Raw genomic sequence first — 14413 nt, 5'->3', positions numbered from 1 at the left:
GGCCAGGCCCTCTAAAGCTACTGCTGAACAAACAGCGAGTGACCTGCCGTCGCTGCAGCCAGTGACCACACAACTTGAACGTTGAGATTTTTTGACTCAGTAAATATTTAGGGGACACCTTCTCCTGCATAAAGAAACCTGCACAGGGCAGGGTACAGGGAGAGAAGAAACAGGACACACAGTCCCTGGCTTCACAGAGCCTTGTGTAGCAGCCTGGCCTGTTCAGCAATAAGCCCAGGGGCTCTGGGTGAAAGCAGGGTGGAGGAGGGAAGGTGGCCAATGGAGGTAGGGGTTGACAAGAACCTGAAAATCCGGTCTCCCTGAGGCCCTCGGCCACAAACGTGGAACCCAGGGGCCCCCGAGATTCGGCTGCTGGGTCCTCACAGACCCAGGACCTGCAGCCAAGGTGTCCATCTAGGGAGGGAGCCAGCAGCTGTGAGCTGGCGCCAGACACGCAGGGCTCAGGGAGCAGTCCTTCCTGTTGACCCACCAAGGATGAAAGGTTGGGCTCGAATTAGTAACTAGTACAAAAGGCAAAGGTGAAGCGCTTCCTATTCATAGCCTGTCACCATCTAAAAATAGCGGAGAGGCACCCTGGTCAGAGACAACCAACGCCCGTATAGTGCCTGGGCTACGCCCCGGACCATGGAGTGGGAGACCTCACCCGGGTAAAGAGGGGCTCGGTCACTCACAGGTGTTAGCCAAATCTCCAACCTCAGTCTGCTTGCCTTTTAGATGGGGACAAGACTCACCTACCCAGTACGATTCAATGAAACAAAACACGTGGAATTCTTACTGAATTCTTCAATGGTGCATTCCCCGCCCAGCCTTCCCAGAGCCCAGTCCCACAGGATCCCAAGAGCAGAGCACCACTGGGGTGCCAGCCCACCTGGGCACAAGTTCCCCACGAGCAAGGCTGCACCTCCCTACCCCCAATCCCACAGCCTAATATCTCGACCGGGAAGCATGGGCCCAGCGGAGCGGTGTGCAGCTCACCTTCCAGGAAGGTGGCGCTCTCCTGGATGTAGGCCCCCAGCTGCTCAAAGATGCCATTGATCTTCTTCTTGGCGGTGACGAAGTGCTTGAGTGGCGACGCATTCACCTCAGCCATGTGTCTCTTGTCCTTCTTGACTGTGACGATGGAGTTGCATCGAGAAAAGAGCAGGGACATGGCGCTGCAAGAGAAGACAACGTGAGCGAGCCCGCGAAGACACCGTGGGACACCTGCTGGGCGTGGCAGGGGGCGACAGGGAGGACTGGGACCACTCAGGGCTCCCTGGAGAATACAGAGCCCTCCAGGACGAGGCCGAGTACAGCGAGGGAGCAGCAGCTCACGGCTAGGAAGGGGGCTCTGAGGCCATCTGGGCCAGACCTCCTGACACGCGCACGGCACGCGCACACAACGCTGGAGCCAGGGCCCTGAGCTCAGGCCCCGACAGTGACGCACACAGAACCCCTCCCCTAAGTCTCAAGCAGAAAAGTGTGACAGAAATCTGAATTTTCTTTAAAAAAAAAAAACAACAAAAAGTTTTATTTATTTGAAAGGCAGAGAAAAACAGAGAAACAGAGATCTCCCACCCCCTGGTTTACTCCCCAGATGGCCACTATGGCTGGGCTGCGCCAGGCCAAAGCTCGATCCAGGAGCTCCACCCAGGTCTCCCACATGGGCCATCATCTGCTGCTTCCTTGGCCACATTAGCAGGAGACAGGATGGGACGCAGAGCAGCCTGGACTTGAACCGGCACCACAACATGGAGAGCGGGCATCGCAAGCGGCGGCTTAACCCACCGGGCCACAACACCAGCCTCTGACTTTTTTTTTTCCCCTTCTTTAAAGATTTATTTATTTATTTAAAGGCAGAATTACAGAGAGGGAGAGGGAAAGGGAGAAGCAGAGAGAGAGAGAGAGGTCTTCCATCCGCTAGTTCACCCCCCAAATGGCTGCAACAGCTGGAGCTGAGCCAATCCGAAGCCAGGAGCCAGGAGCCTCTTCCAGGTCTCCCATGCGGGTGCAGGGGCACAAGGACTTGGGCCATCCTCCACTGCTTTCCCAGGCCACAGCAGAGAGCTGGATTGAAGTGAAACAGACAGCACTCGAACTGGCACCCATATAGGATGCTGGCACTGCAGGCAACGGCTTTACCTGCTAAGGCACAGCGCCTGACTTATTTCTGAACATCATCTACCCAAGAAAAAGCACAAAGAGTAGCTGCAATGTGCAAGGTCAGCAACTCGCATCACCCTCTCCTGGCCACTCCGCTGTTCAAGAGCCCAGTGGTCCTAATTCCTAACACGGTTTGTCTTTATTGTTGGAGGAGGAAGACAAGGAAGGGTGATTTCAGGTGCGGGGTCTACTTCCACAATTTATTTAAAAATATGAATTGGTCAGCCGGCGCCACGGCTCACTAGGCTGATCCTCCGCCTGTGGCACCAGCACCCCTGGTTCTAGTCCCGGTCGGGGCGCCAGCTTCTGTCCTGGTTGCTCCTCTTCCAGGCCAGCTCTCTGCTGTGGCCTGGGAGGGCAGTGGAGGATGGCCCAAGTGCTTGGGCCCTGCACCCCATGGGAGACCAGGAGAAGCACCTGGCTCCTGGCTTCGGATCGGCACAGCGCACCAGCCGTGGCGGCCATTGGAGGGTGAACCAACGGCAAAAAGGAAGACCTTTCTCTCTGTCTCTCTCTAACTCTGCCTGTCAAAAAATAAATAAACAAATAAAAATAAAAATATGAATTTGTCTCATTTAGTGTAAGATGAGAATATTCCCAAAAGTCAGGGGAAAGGGGCTGGCGCTGTGGCGTAGCAGGTTAAGCCACCGCCTGCAATGTGGGCATCCCATATGGGCAACGGTTCAAGGCCCAACTGCTCTACTTCCAATCCAGCTCTCTGCTGTGGCCTGGGAAAGCAGCAGAAGATGGCCCAAGTACTTGGAGCCCTACACCCACATGGGGGACCCAGAAGAAGCTCCTGGCTCCTGGCTTCAGATCAGTGCAGCTCTAGCTGTTGTGGCCATCTGGAGAGTGAACCAGCAGATGGAAGACCTCTCTCTCTCTCTGCCTCTGCCTCTCTATAACTCTGCCTTTCAAATAAATAAATCTTAAAAAAAAAAAAAAGGGGGAAAAATGCACCTTATAAAGCTATGCATGGATTTCAATTTTTTTGCTCTAAAATAAACTTATCTTTTTAGTTCCATGTTCCTTGAACTTTTAAAGCACTTTCACGCATGCACTATAGGAAACCACCCCAGAGTGTCAGCTGCACCCCCTCGTGTAAGCGCTGTCACCCACGGGTCTCTGCAGGCTTTTCTTCACACAGTGACAACACGTTAGGGCTGTGAGACTTAACGCTAAGGTCCTAGAGGTCTTTGGTCAAAGGCAAAGAGGCAGAGCAGGTGGCGCCCAGGTGTAGCTGGGAAGCCCATCATGTCCCCCGGGAGACAGCGACTCTGGCAGCAGAGTCTGCTTATCTTGGGATGTCAGAGGGAAAAGGACGAGGGGTAGTAGCACCACTGTGAGGGCCTGGATCCAGCGCTCCCCCCAGGCCACTCCACTGGCCCCCCACCCTCCCCACACCTGACTTCTAGCTGTCCACCAGCGCAATGAGTCACTTCTAAATGGCACCACAAGTGTGCTGAACAAGGTTCTGAGACGCATAAAGAACATCTGGAAAAACTGCAGAGACCAAGTACCAGAGCTGGCTCATAGGAACCATCCCGAAGAGAGGACAGAAAGCCCGACAGACGCCCAGGGAGCCAGCAACCCGCGTGCGCTGCCCAAATCTACGAGTTCTTTTGCAATGCCAATGATTACCCCACGTCCGTTTCCACCTTCCGCCTCAGTACAACGCCGCAGCTATGGGAGATGTATTCCCAGCAGGGAGCCCACAGGCCTGGGCCTTCGAACACAGCAGTGCTCTGGGAGAGGTTTAGAAACAGCGTAACACTCTGGCTCCTCCAGAGCAGAAAAGGAGGGCAATTAGGCTCAGCGGGGCCCAGCATGTAAGACTCTCAGAGAAGAGGGGGAGTGGCAGGCGGAAGTCATCATAAGGAAAGCAATGGGGTCTGGGATGCAGCATGACGCAGGGCTGCCCTCAATACGGGCAGCGCTGGGAGCAAACTGCGCGTGTAACTCTTTCCTATCAGAGCCTGGCCTTGTGTACCACAGCAAGGCAGCACACAGCCCGAGCAGACTGGAGATGACGCACGCAACGTGCTTAGCTCTCGGTCAGGGCTCAGAGGTGCCAGTCCATGAGCTACAGCAACAGCAGTCATAGACCCTACCAGCAAGACCACGTGACTCCCCACAGCCAGCCTTCAGGGAAGGGCAGGCAGCCCCACCAGCTCCTGTGGAGACGGCTTGGGCAAGGATCGGCAGCGCCCAGCCCCACAGGAGACTCGCTGCAGGATACAGATACCCTGGTATCCGCTGGGCTTCAGAGGCAGGAGCTCTGAAGTTCTGGTCTTTGTTTGCAAGCCCCAAGGAAACGAAGCCAAGAGCATATTCAGTAACTTCAAGATTCAAAGGCATGCACACTGGTAAAAGCCTAGTGGTTGGGGGCTACAAGGCCTAACAGCAGCTCGGCTGGTGTAGGAGCGCCCCCGGTCAAGGCCCTCGCCTGAAACCACCGCCCACCCCTCTGGCCGACTCTCCTGCTGCGCCCCTTGCCAAGGGGAGGTTCTGCATTCGTGCTGCACCTGCTGTCCGTCCAGACCCGAACCGAGCACCACCCGCTCCGTGACACCATCCCCTTTCTTAAAAAGCAGCTTTGGTGAGTGTCTCTTAGTATTTGGAGCTGAATCAATCAAGAGTTCAACACACTTACTCCTTTCAAAGAGCAAACTGGACATATATATGCACACAAATAGGCCGAAGTTGTAAATCACATGCAGAAAAGCCAAGACAGGGCCCCCGCTATCTCGGGGCTTTGCCTGCTGGCTCCCCACCCTTGCGGGGAGGTGGGCGGCCGCTGTGTTCCTGCTCCCTCTCTGGAAAGCCCTGATAATCTCTGCTTCACCACAGGGCTCGCCACAGGCCTGGGCAGCCCAGCCCCCACGCGCAGCCGAGCCAGTCCACGTCCAGCGTCAGTTACACAGCCACAGCACTCTGCCAGCTCTTGTGCCTCCCAGCGCTCAGAGAGCTTCAGCGTGCGGGCCGTGGTGCTCCAGTGTGTGAGACACCATCTGCGATCCGCCCGCCACTGGGGGAAGCGCAGGCCCTGGGAAGGAAGTTCTGTTATAAAGACATGCGATTCTTCGCGCTGTACTGAAGGCCGCATCTCAGAAATGTGCTCAGTGAAGAAAGTTCTAGAAAGCAGGCTTCAGTCTGAGGACCAAGCTTTTGGGAAAGGGCCCTTCCTCCTGGGAGTTGCCTACACCCAGCCAAAAAGTGCCAGGGGCGTGGTATTAACAGGTATTAACCAGAAACAAAGCGAATTCTAAATGGAGCACTCCAAGGCGAACAGCTTTGCCTCAGCACAGGCCATTAGTGAGGAGGATTAGTTATCCGGGCGTGGGGACGGCAGCTGCGGATTCCCCGTGAGCCGTGTCTGGGTCCAAGCACCGGCCGAGTCCACACGTGCTCCTTACCCAGTTCTATGCACAGCAACTCCTAGCAGGGAAAAGAAAATGGATCCGCGACCGTCTGCGGGCTCAATTGGAACAGAGGAGGAGCTGAGAAATGGAAACACAAGGCACACGGGGTGAAGGGACAGAGCACTCTCAGAGGAGCTGTGATCAGAAGCCAACCTCCGCCGGCAGAGGGGGAGGAGGAGACAGCCAGCAGAGGAGCAAGCAAGGGAGACAGTGACCGCTTCTTCAGGAGAGCCAGGCCACTCTCCGACCGTCAGCCCTCAGACCGCTCTCCCGGCAGCCAGCGGAGCCCTCCGCTGGGGTGGGACGGAGAGAGGGTGGCATTTTCAGCTCCACACACAGGACCCTGGCCGAGTCTCGCCACGGGCACTGCCAGAGCACAGCCCAGGTCCACGGCGCCACAAGTCACCGCCACCACTCACTTTTTGGACGGTGACGGACTTCACAGGGTGGGCATCACGGACATGGCTGCAGCCCAGAAGATGGAAAGCGCCCGGTCCTCTGTCCTGTCTCAGATCGAGGCGACGGCTGTGTTGACTCCACCAGCCCGAACCTGCAGGAAGGAAAAAGGGAGATGTCAACGGGCCGCCCCCCAATCCCGAAGTGACGGGCAAAACACCGCCAAGCACGCTTGAGAGCCAAACAAACTCCCGCCCGAGGGAGGCTTACTCATTGCGGAGCCAGGAAGCTTGGGCTGGCACGTGAGGGAGTGCCCGAGAGGCAGACAACACCAGACGTGGGGTTCAACACTGGGCGTGCAAACACACACATGGTCAGCCACGGGCCGGCAGGAGGCAGACACAACACCAGATGTGGGGGTTCAACACTGGGCGTGCACAACACACACACGGTCAGCCACGGGCCGGCGGGAGGCAGACACAACACCAGATGTGGGGGTTCAACACTGGGTGTGCACAACACACACACGGTCAGGAGTGCCCAAGAGGCACACGACACCAGACGTGGGGGTGCACAAACACACACACACGGTCAGCCACGGGCCGGCGGGAGGCAGACACAACACCAGACGTGGGGGTTCAACACTGGGTGTGCACAACACACACACACGGTCAGGAGTGCCCGAGAGGCACACGACACCAGACGTGGGGGTGCACAAACACACACACACGGTCAGCCACGGGCCGGCGGGAGGCAGCAGGGAGTACCCCGCACGTGTGCGGAGCGAGAGGCGAGGAGGGAGGCGAGCTGGGCTTGAGGACTGAGGGCTGCGGTGAGGAAAGCAAAGTGGAACTGGCTGATGGCCACCACGTGGCAGCCGCTGTAAATAACGCCCGGCGCTCCCAGTTCCGAGGCCAACAGCGGCCGGGAAGGCTTGGAAGGCTGACAGAGGAGTAGCCAGGCGGGGAAGGCAGTAACCCAGCTCTCCGCCACGCCAAAGCTCGCGTGTTCTCAACTCCAAGGGGCTGCCTCCCCCTCCCGGCCCTGGGGAGCCCTTTCGGGGAGGAGGGAGATCAGAGAGATCGGGCAATGCGGGACCGGGGAGGGGGCCAGGCTCTCCTGCCTGCCAGCATCCAGCTCATTTCTCAGCGCTCTGCGAGCCTTCTGGGGGCGTGGTAGGGGCTGGGGTCAGGGGTGGGGAGGGAGCAGTCCTCGCCCTCCAGGGCCCGGAGTCCGCGGAGGAGCCGCACGAGCAGAGCGACCGCTTTTTACCCCCGAGCAGCAAGCGCCCCAAGAGGGGGAGGGCGGGCGCCCCGGGGATGGACGTGGGCACCCGCCCTGACCAGACGCTGGACGAGAAGTGGGGGCTGCGCGGAGGCGGAACGCGGCCGTGAAGGCTGGGAAAGCGGGAGCGGTGAGTTTTCTAGGGGGCCCTGCCCCCGAGCCCAGCCCCGCGTCCCGCCCCCTCCTCTCCGGGCCGCGGAGGGCCCAGCGGCGAGGACGAAGCGTAGGGACGTCAGTCTGCCCAAAGCCGGGACCCCGGGAGCCCCAGCGTCCCACCCGTTCGCGCTAGGATGCTCAAGGCTCTCCCGGCCGAGCCGGGCCGGCCCCACCGCCCCGGCGCGCTCGCCCTCTCACCTTCACCTTCCCAGCCTCGCGGCGGCCATCACACCCGCAACGTCACCAGGAGCGCCACCGTGGGCACAGGCGGGGCGGGGGGGACGCGCGTGTCACCAGCAGATTCGCCGCTGGGCCGCAGTGAGCCCGCAGACTCCGCGCTCAGCCACTTCGACCCCACTGTTCCTAAGCCTCAAGGGCCCCGGCCTCTGAGTCTCAACAGGCTTCTCAACGCTCCAGTTCACTCCAGGGCGTCCTCGGATGATGACGTAGCGGGGTTGGCTTCTCGCTGCATCATGGGAGTTGTAGTTCCGACGGGAGGGAGGAGCCTCGAACTGTCAAGAGACAAAAAAAAAAAAAAAACACAAGGGCGTGGATTACAGGTTCCCGCTCTTTCATCTGTGACCCCGGAGCCTGACCCCATGGCCTCGCCAAGCTCTGGAATTCAGACTTGTGTTTTGTTATCTACAGAAGCGTGTTTATGAGGATTAAGCCCTCAGGGCGAAGTGACTCATCTAGGGACAAGCTGGGGCCTGCCGCCCTGCAATTGCCTTTGAGGCCCGAAGAGCAGCCCCCAGGGATACAGCTCCTGCTACAGGGCCGGGGGCTCAGGGCAGAGACGCCCCCGGCCCCCGAGCTCTCCTGTCGGCCCACTGGGCCCTCATTGTGTGCCAGGCGCCAGGACACAGCCGCCAAGCGGCTCTGCGGGCCTGGCCTCGCGGGGGAGCCGCCAAGCCCACGTGCGTGACGCGCAGCTGCTGGTGCCTGTGTTTTGACGATGTGTTGAAATGATCCCATGTGGGATAAATGGGGTGGGATGAATTGTATTCCCTAAATTAACTGCACCTGGTGTTCCTTTTCACCGTGTAGCTGTGACAACAGTGGTTCACTTTGGGGGTCGGCAGTGGATTTCTCCAAACCCTGGGTAGATTCGTGCTACAAGGAGCCCCCAGAGGCAAACCGGGACTCCTGGGAGGTGGGTCAGAGGGAGCTCCACCGCCCTCGGAGCAGCCCACGCCCAGCCCCTGCCCCAGGTGTGGCCAGGCCTGTGTCTGGGGCGTGGCTCGCCCTGGCCTGCTTCCGGGAGAACCTTGTGACTGCGTGAGTGTGGCCCATCCCCCCTGAAATGTACGCTGGAGTTTCATCCCCACTGTGCGGTTTTATGAGGCTGCAACTTTTAATTCTCTTCCGGAGGTGACTAGGGTCAGGCGAGGTCCCAAATGTGGGGCCCCCGTGGGTGAGTCCTGGGGGCTTCACGGCCTCGAGGCTCTGTCAGTGAGATCAACATCAGACGCGGCCCCTCCACCTTGGATCAGAGCCATGAGCCGGATAAACCCCCTTTCCCCTGAAGTCTACCCGGTCTGCGGTCCTGCGTTCTTAGCAGCAGAAACCGGACCATCAAGGGCAGGAACTGTCAGTCCCATTTCGTTTTTCTTTGGCAGAATCTGGCCAAAGTCACGGTGGCGGCCTGGAGTCGCTCCCTCCTGAACTCTCGCATCCGGGTCACCTCTTCCGGACACCTCCTCGCAGGTGTGGGCCTCGGCCCTGGCTGCTCAGAACCCAGCCCCGGGCTTCCGGGCTCCCCCTGCCCCGCTGAGGGCCTGACTCCACCCCATCAAGGACAAGATTCTCCCGGGACTGCTGGGGAGGCCGCCGGGCAGGGCTGAGCAGAGACCTTTCTCACGCCACCCAGTCCTATCCTGATAGACTTTTTCCTGGTGGACACAAGAGGCATGTGTAATCAGCAAAGGAGAGAGTGCAGAAAACCCCAAACCCAAACCTCCGTGCTTGTGCCCACGCAGACAGCTCCAGGGGATCCAGAGAACCACGGTACCAGGCAGCAGCCAGGGGTGAGGAGGAAGAGAGGGATGGATTTGTGCTGCTTGGATTCACCACAAGCCAATTTTTTAAAAATGTATTTATTTGAAAGGCAGACAGAGAGAGAGAGAGAAAGATCTTGCTTTTGCTGGGTCACTGCCCAAATTGCCAACAGCCAGGGCTGGGCCAGGAGCACGGAATTCCATCTGGGTCTCCCACGCGGGTGCAGGGGCCCAAGGACTTGGGCCGTCATCCATTGCGTTCCCAGGCCATAGCAGGGAGCTGGTTTGGAAGCAGAGCAGCCGGGACTCAGACCGGTGCTGATATGGGCTGCTGGTGCCACAGGCAGCTTAACCCACTGTGCCACAGTGCTGGCCCCGAATTTTTAAAAGCAAAAAACTAAAAAAAAAAAAAAAAAAAAAAGGCCGGCGCCATGGCTTAACAGGCTAATCCTCTGCCTTGCGGCGCCGGCACACCGGGTTCTAGTCCCGGTTGGGGCACCAGATTCTGTCCCGGTTGCCCCTCTTCCAGGCCAGCTCTCTGCTATGGCCCGGGAGTGCAGTGGAGGATGGCCCAAGTGCTTGGGCCCTGCACCCCATGGGAGACCAGAAGCACCTGGCTCCTGGCTTCGGATCAGTGAGATGCGCTGGCCGCAGTGGCCATTGGAGGGTGAACCAACGGCAAAAAGGAAGACCTTTCTCTCTCTCTCTCTCACTATCCACTCTGCCTGTCAAAAAAAAAAAAAAAAAAAAAAACTTAAAAATCTTCCAAGCCCTTGGATGCTCTAGTTGCTTCCCAGATAAAGCCCCGGCTCCTCCTAGCTCGGTGCGATTGTTGAGTGTGTCCAAAGCTCATGCATGGGAAACGTAGTCCCCCCTAAGCCATGCATGTGGAGGTGAGGTTCTGGGGGTCACTGGGGTTGCACGGGGTGGTGCAGGTGGCCATGGGATTAGTGACCATGTGGACAAGCGCGCAGAGCCCGCACACTGGAGGCGCCCTCCAGGGCCTCCATGACGCCATGATGCAGCAACGCCCTCCAGGGCCCCATGATGCCACGCTGCAGCAAGACCACCCTAACCAGGTGCCGGCGCCCTGTTCTTGCACCTCCCCGCTCCAGAACCGAGAGCTAAATAAACCCGTGTTCTCTATAAATTGCCTGGTCTGCGGCATGCAGTCACAGCGACAGAACTCCGAGACACCTGGGAGACTGGGCCCCTCCACCCGCCCAGTCCGCCCCCCCCCCCCAGCAGCCCTCCGCCGTCCCCTCTGCGCGCAGCCCAAGTGCACCTGCTGTCATCCTGAGCACCACCCGCTCGTGGGGCTGCAGAAGGCTGGGCGGTCCTGTGTATTTCAAGATGTTTAGGAGCATCCCCGCGGCTCCCCCTCCCCAGCTGTGACAACCCACCCCTGGGGGCGCAGGAGTCCTGTGCTGCACAAGCCAGCCGGGCCCTCCCGCTCCCATGCTGCTACTCGGTTCTTAGAGCCACTGTGGCATTTACCAGCCAACTGCATTAGGTTCTTTCTGTCCCCACCTCACCTCTGCCTAGGGCCTGGGGCACAGTGAGGGGAAGATCAGATTTCTCTGGTCACTGAAATCCTAACTCAAATCCTTGTCCTGGCCACTGACTTGCTGTGTGACCTTGGGCCCATCACTTGGCTTCTCTGAGCCTGTTTCTTCACTGTAGAAAGGAAATCCCAGCCCCTACCCCCGATATTGGTGTGCAGCGCCCAGCCCACAGCATGGGGCGGGCAGGCGTCGGCTCTTAGGGTTGAGCAGGGCTCTGCAGTGCAATCGGTGCCACCAGAGCATCTGTCCAGGCACAGAACTCTTCCCTGTTGGTCCGGCTTCATGTTCGCAGGAAGGCTTCAGAGGGCACGGGGCAGCCCATGAACAAGTGCGCCCCAGGCAGCCAGCGCCGGACTCCCGGTCGGGCCTTCCGGAATAGAACCAACAGAGCAAGCCCAAGCCTGGGCTCGGGACACAGAAGTCGCCAAGGCTGCTACACGGACTTTCTTACCCATCACGGCTCCAAAAACCTCTGCCTGTAGGCGCCCTCCCGCCCACGCCAGTCATCTCCCACTCCGTGGTCGGAAAGACCTTTAATAGCAACTCTAGTTCTGACCGGCTGGCCCTCTGTCTGGAGGGACCAGCGACAGGATGACCCGTGGCAGTGTGTGGACACGTCCGTGGCCCTCGTCCCAGCAGAAGTCACGTTCAGGATCGAGAGCTGTGGCACACAAATGCCCTTCCCGTCTCCCGGGAGGTTCTCGGAGTCGCTGTCTCCAGCGGACAGCAGTGCGCAGCCCCAACAGGAGCCCTGGAGGAAGGGGCTTCCGCAGTCTCCGGCTCAGGGGGGGGCTGTAAGCTGATCCAGGTCTCAGGACTCTAGCAGCAGAAGTCACCGAGGCCGCCGCCACCCCGGGAGGCGCTCCGGGGCCTGGCGTCTGTCCAGGCAGCTCAGGCTAGCCCTGTTCTCCAGTCTGGCCCCCAGAAAGAAGCGTGGGAAGGGAATTCTGCTTTTCAGGCAGCCGGGCGGGCAGGGAGGGCGTCTCTCCAAAGTGATCAAGTGAACAGAGCGGGCGAGCAAGGTCCCAAGGTCGCAGAGGGCCCCGCCTCCGGCCTGCGCCCTGTCACTCCAACTGGCGCTCCCAGGGCCACGGGAGGTCAGGAGCCTGGAGGCTGGGCCGGCTTCCCTGGGACGCCAAGGCCTCCGGGAGCTGCTGGGCAGTGGTCATCAGCCAAGAGGAAAGGTTCCAGGGGGCGGGGCCTGGCCCATTAGGGGTCGACGAAGGAGACGGCGATGTAGCGCGTGCCCTTGGTGGTGGGGAGCCCCTCGTGGTAGTGCGTGAGCCGTCCGGGGTGCATGAGGGCCCAGCCTTTCCTTGGGGCTCGGATGGAGCAGTTGTAGCGCAGGAAGCGACAGCCCCCACCCTAGGAGACAGGAAGTGTCAGTGCCCCGACAGGAAGCTGGGCCCTTCCCGCACTGCCCAGTCTTCTCCCAGCTGTCCCACCACAGCCCTCCGCCCTGGGAGGGGGACAGCCACCGGCTGCCTGAGGGAGACACTAGGCAAAGACTAAACAACCAAGCACTCTGGCCCTGGGCTCAGCCCTGCACCAATTCACCCGTCGTTAGCTTGGTGACCAGCCCGCGCCTCAGTTTCCCCTTCTGTAAAATGGAGGCTAAACGGCACAGAGTGATGAGAATGAAAGAGATGGCACAAGCAGGAGCCTGGGGTCACGTCCGGCCTCGCCATTAGCACACTTTGCTGGGGGCGGGCGCTGTCCTGGGTACCCCTGACCTTGGCCACGAGATGTCTGTCTGTAGCACTCTCATCCTCCGACAACCAAAAATGTCTCTAAGCACTGCCCGTGTGCCCTAGGGGCAAAAGCGGCTCCTGGCTGAGAACCCCCGGTTTTAGGCAATGCCTGATGGCTGTAAACTCAGAAAACGGGAGCTGTTTCCCCGGCAGCCCTTCACCGTGCCTAGTCCACAGCACAGTCACACTTTAAAATGTCCAGCTTAGGGCCGGCACCACAGCTCACTAGGCTAATCCTCTGCCTAGCGGCGCCGGCACCCCAGGTTCTAGTCCTGGTCGGGGGGCCGGATTCTGTCCTGGTTGCCCCTCTTCCAGTCCAGCTCTCTGCTGTGGCCCGGGAATGCAGTGGAGGATGGCCCAAGTGCTTGGGCCCTGCACCCCATGGGAGACCAGGAGAAGCACCTGGCTCCTGCCTTCGGATCAGCGCAGTGCGCCAGCCGAGGCGGCCATTGGAGGGTGAACCAATGGCAAAAAGGAAGACCTTTCTCTTCCGTCTCTCTCTCTCTCACTGTCCACTCTGCCTGTCAAAAAAAAAAAAAATGTCCAGCTTGGGGCGGCGTCGGGGTGCGCCAGTTAGGCTGCAGCCCGCACCGCCAGCTCCCCTATCAGAGCGCTGGCTTGAGTCCTGGCTGCTCCCCTACGGATCCAGCTCCCTGCTAACATGCCTGGGAAAGCAGCAGAGGGCAGTCCTAGTCCTTGGCCTCCTGCACCCACCTGGGATGCCTGGATGGAGCTCCAGGCTCCTGGTGTCAGTCTGGCCCAGCCCTGGCCATTGCAGCCATCTGGGAAGTGAACCAGTGGATGGAAAAATGTTTTTCCCTCCCTCCCTCCCTCTCTCTCTCTCTCTCTCTCTCTCTCTCTCTGTGCTTTCAGATAAATAAATAAATAAATAAATCTTTTTTAAAAAATAGGTAAAATAGAAAAATCCTGCTGGAGGAATGAATGAATGCACGGGCGGTCCCCCGCTGACCCCCACTGATGCAGAGGCCACGCCTGGGGCCCAGAGGTCACCACCACAGCTGGTTCTCAATTCTGGTTTCCTGGGCACTCTCCTCCAGCCACACCCAGACCAACACTGCCCGGCCCCTCCCCTGAAGACCTCGCCCCCTCCTGCAGGCCAGTCTCAGGCTCTGGGTCCTGTGCCCCACCCGTCCTGTCAGCTGCTCCCCGCCGCCCCTGTGCACCTCATAGTCCACGCCAACCCGGTTCAGGGCGATGTTGACGGTGAAGGTGGAGGCATCGTGGTGGGGCATCAGCGAGGGCTGCTCGTCGGGCTTGTAGCGGACCACGAAGGCCAGGTCGAACTGGGCCTGCGCCACGGCGGGGTGGGGGTGGGGGCAGGGGAGAGCAGGCGTTAATGGACAGACAGGGGTGAGCAGCCGGCTCACCCGGGCGGCTGCAGAAAACCGAGGGAGGAACGAGGGAGGGAGGGAGCCCGGGGTGCAGGCACAGATCCACCAGTGTCGGAGGGAGGGAATGGGTAGGGGCTCAGGGGTCCGGCTCAGAGGTCGGAGGGCTTCTTTGTGGGCTGCTACAGGAGCTTAATGACACCGAGGAGGAAAGACTCAAAAGGGGGCGGGGTCGGAGGCGAGGGCAGAGGGGTGTCCTTCCCGCCTGACCTCTGTTCTGGAGACCCATTTCCAGGCCCCTCCCCTCCCCTGCCGGCCACTCCACCCTGC

At 59.6% G+C, this 14413-nt stretch overlaps 2 protein-coding genes across 3 annotated transcripts in view; both read right to left on the bottom strand.

Moving 5' to 3' along the window:
* MFN2 (mitofusin 2) overlaps window positions 1-7820 on the bottom strand; it is a 29534-nt gene extending 21714 nt beyond the window's left edge. The window contains exons 1-4 of one of the 2 annotated variants that reach the window (XM_062190455.1): window positions 7620-7820; window positions 6005-6135; window positions 5580-5663; window positions 997-1175 (exon numbers count right to left, since the gene is read on the bottom strand). In XM_062190455.1, coding sequence (XP_062046439.1) covers window positions 997-1171 — 175 coding nt within the window. In that variant the 5' untranslated portion in view covers window positions 1172-1175; window positions 5580-5663; window positions 6005-6135; window positions 7620-7820. The remainder of the gene's footprint in view (window positions 1-996; window positions 1176-5579; window positions 5664-6004; window positions 6136-7619) is intronic. The other variant, XM_062190454.1, reaches the window with a different exon arrangement.
* Window positions 7821-11430: 3610 nt separating this feature from the next.
* The window catches only part of PLOD1 (procollagen-lysine,2-oxoglutarate 5-dioxygenase 1), a 28108-nt gene continuing 25125 nt past the window's right edge, over window positions 11431-14413 (bottom strand). The window contains exons 18-19 of the mRNA XM_062190452.1: window positions 13919-14044; window positions 11431-12348 (exon numbers count right to left, since the gene is read on the bottom strand). Of these exons, the coding sequence (XP_062046436.1) occupies window positions 12193-12348; window positions 13919-14044 (282 nt within the window). The 3' untranslated portion in view covers window positions 11431-12192. The remainder of the gene's footprint in view (window positions 12349-13918; window positions 14045-14413) is intronic.

This window comes from Lepus europaeus, chromosome 5 (genome assembly GCF_033115175.1).
Source record: "Lepus europaeus isolate LE1 chromosome 5, mLepTim1.pri, whole genome shotgun sequence".
NCBI classification, from domain to species: domain Eukaryota; kingdom Metazoa; phylum Chordata; class Mammalia; order Lagomorpha; family Leporidae; genus Lepus; species Lepus europaeus.
The sequence above is the reverse complement of the archived record's forward strand: the minus strand, read 5'-3'. Positions and strand labels throughout refer to the sequence as shown.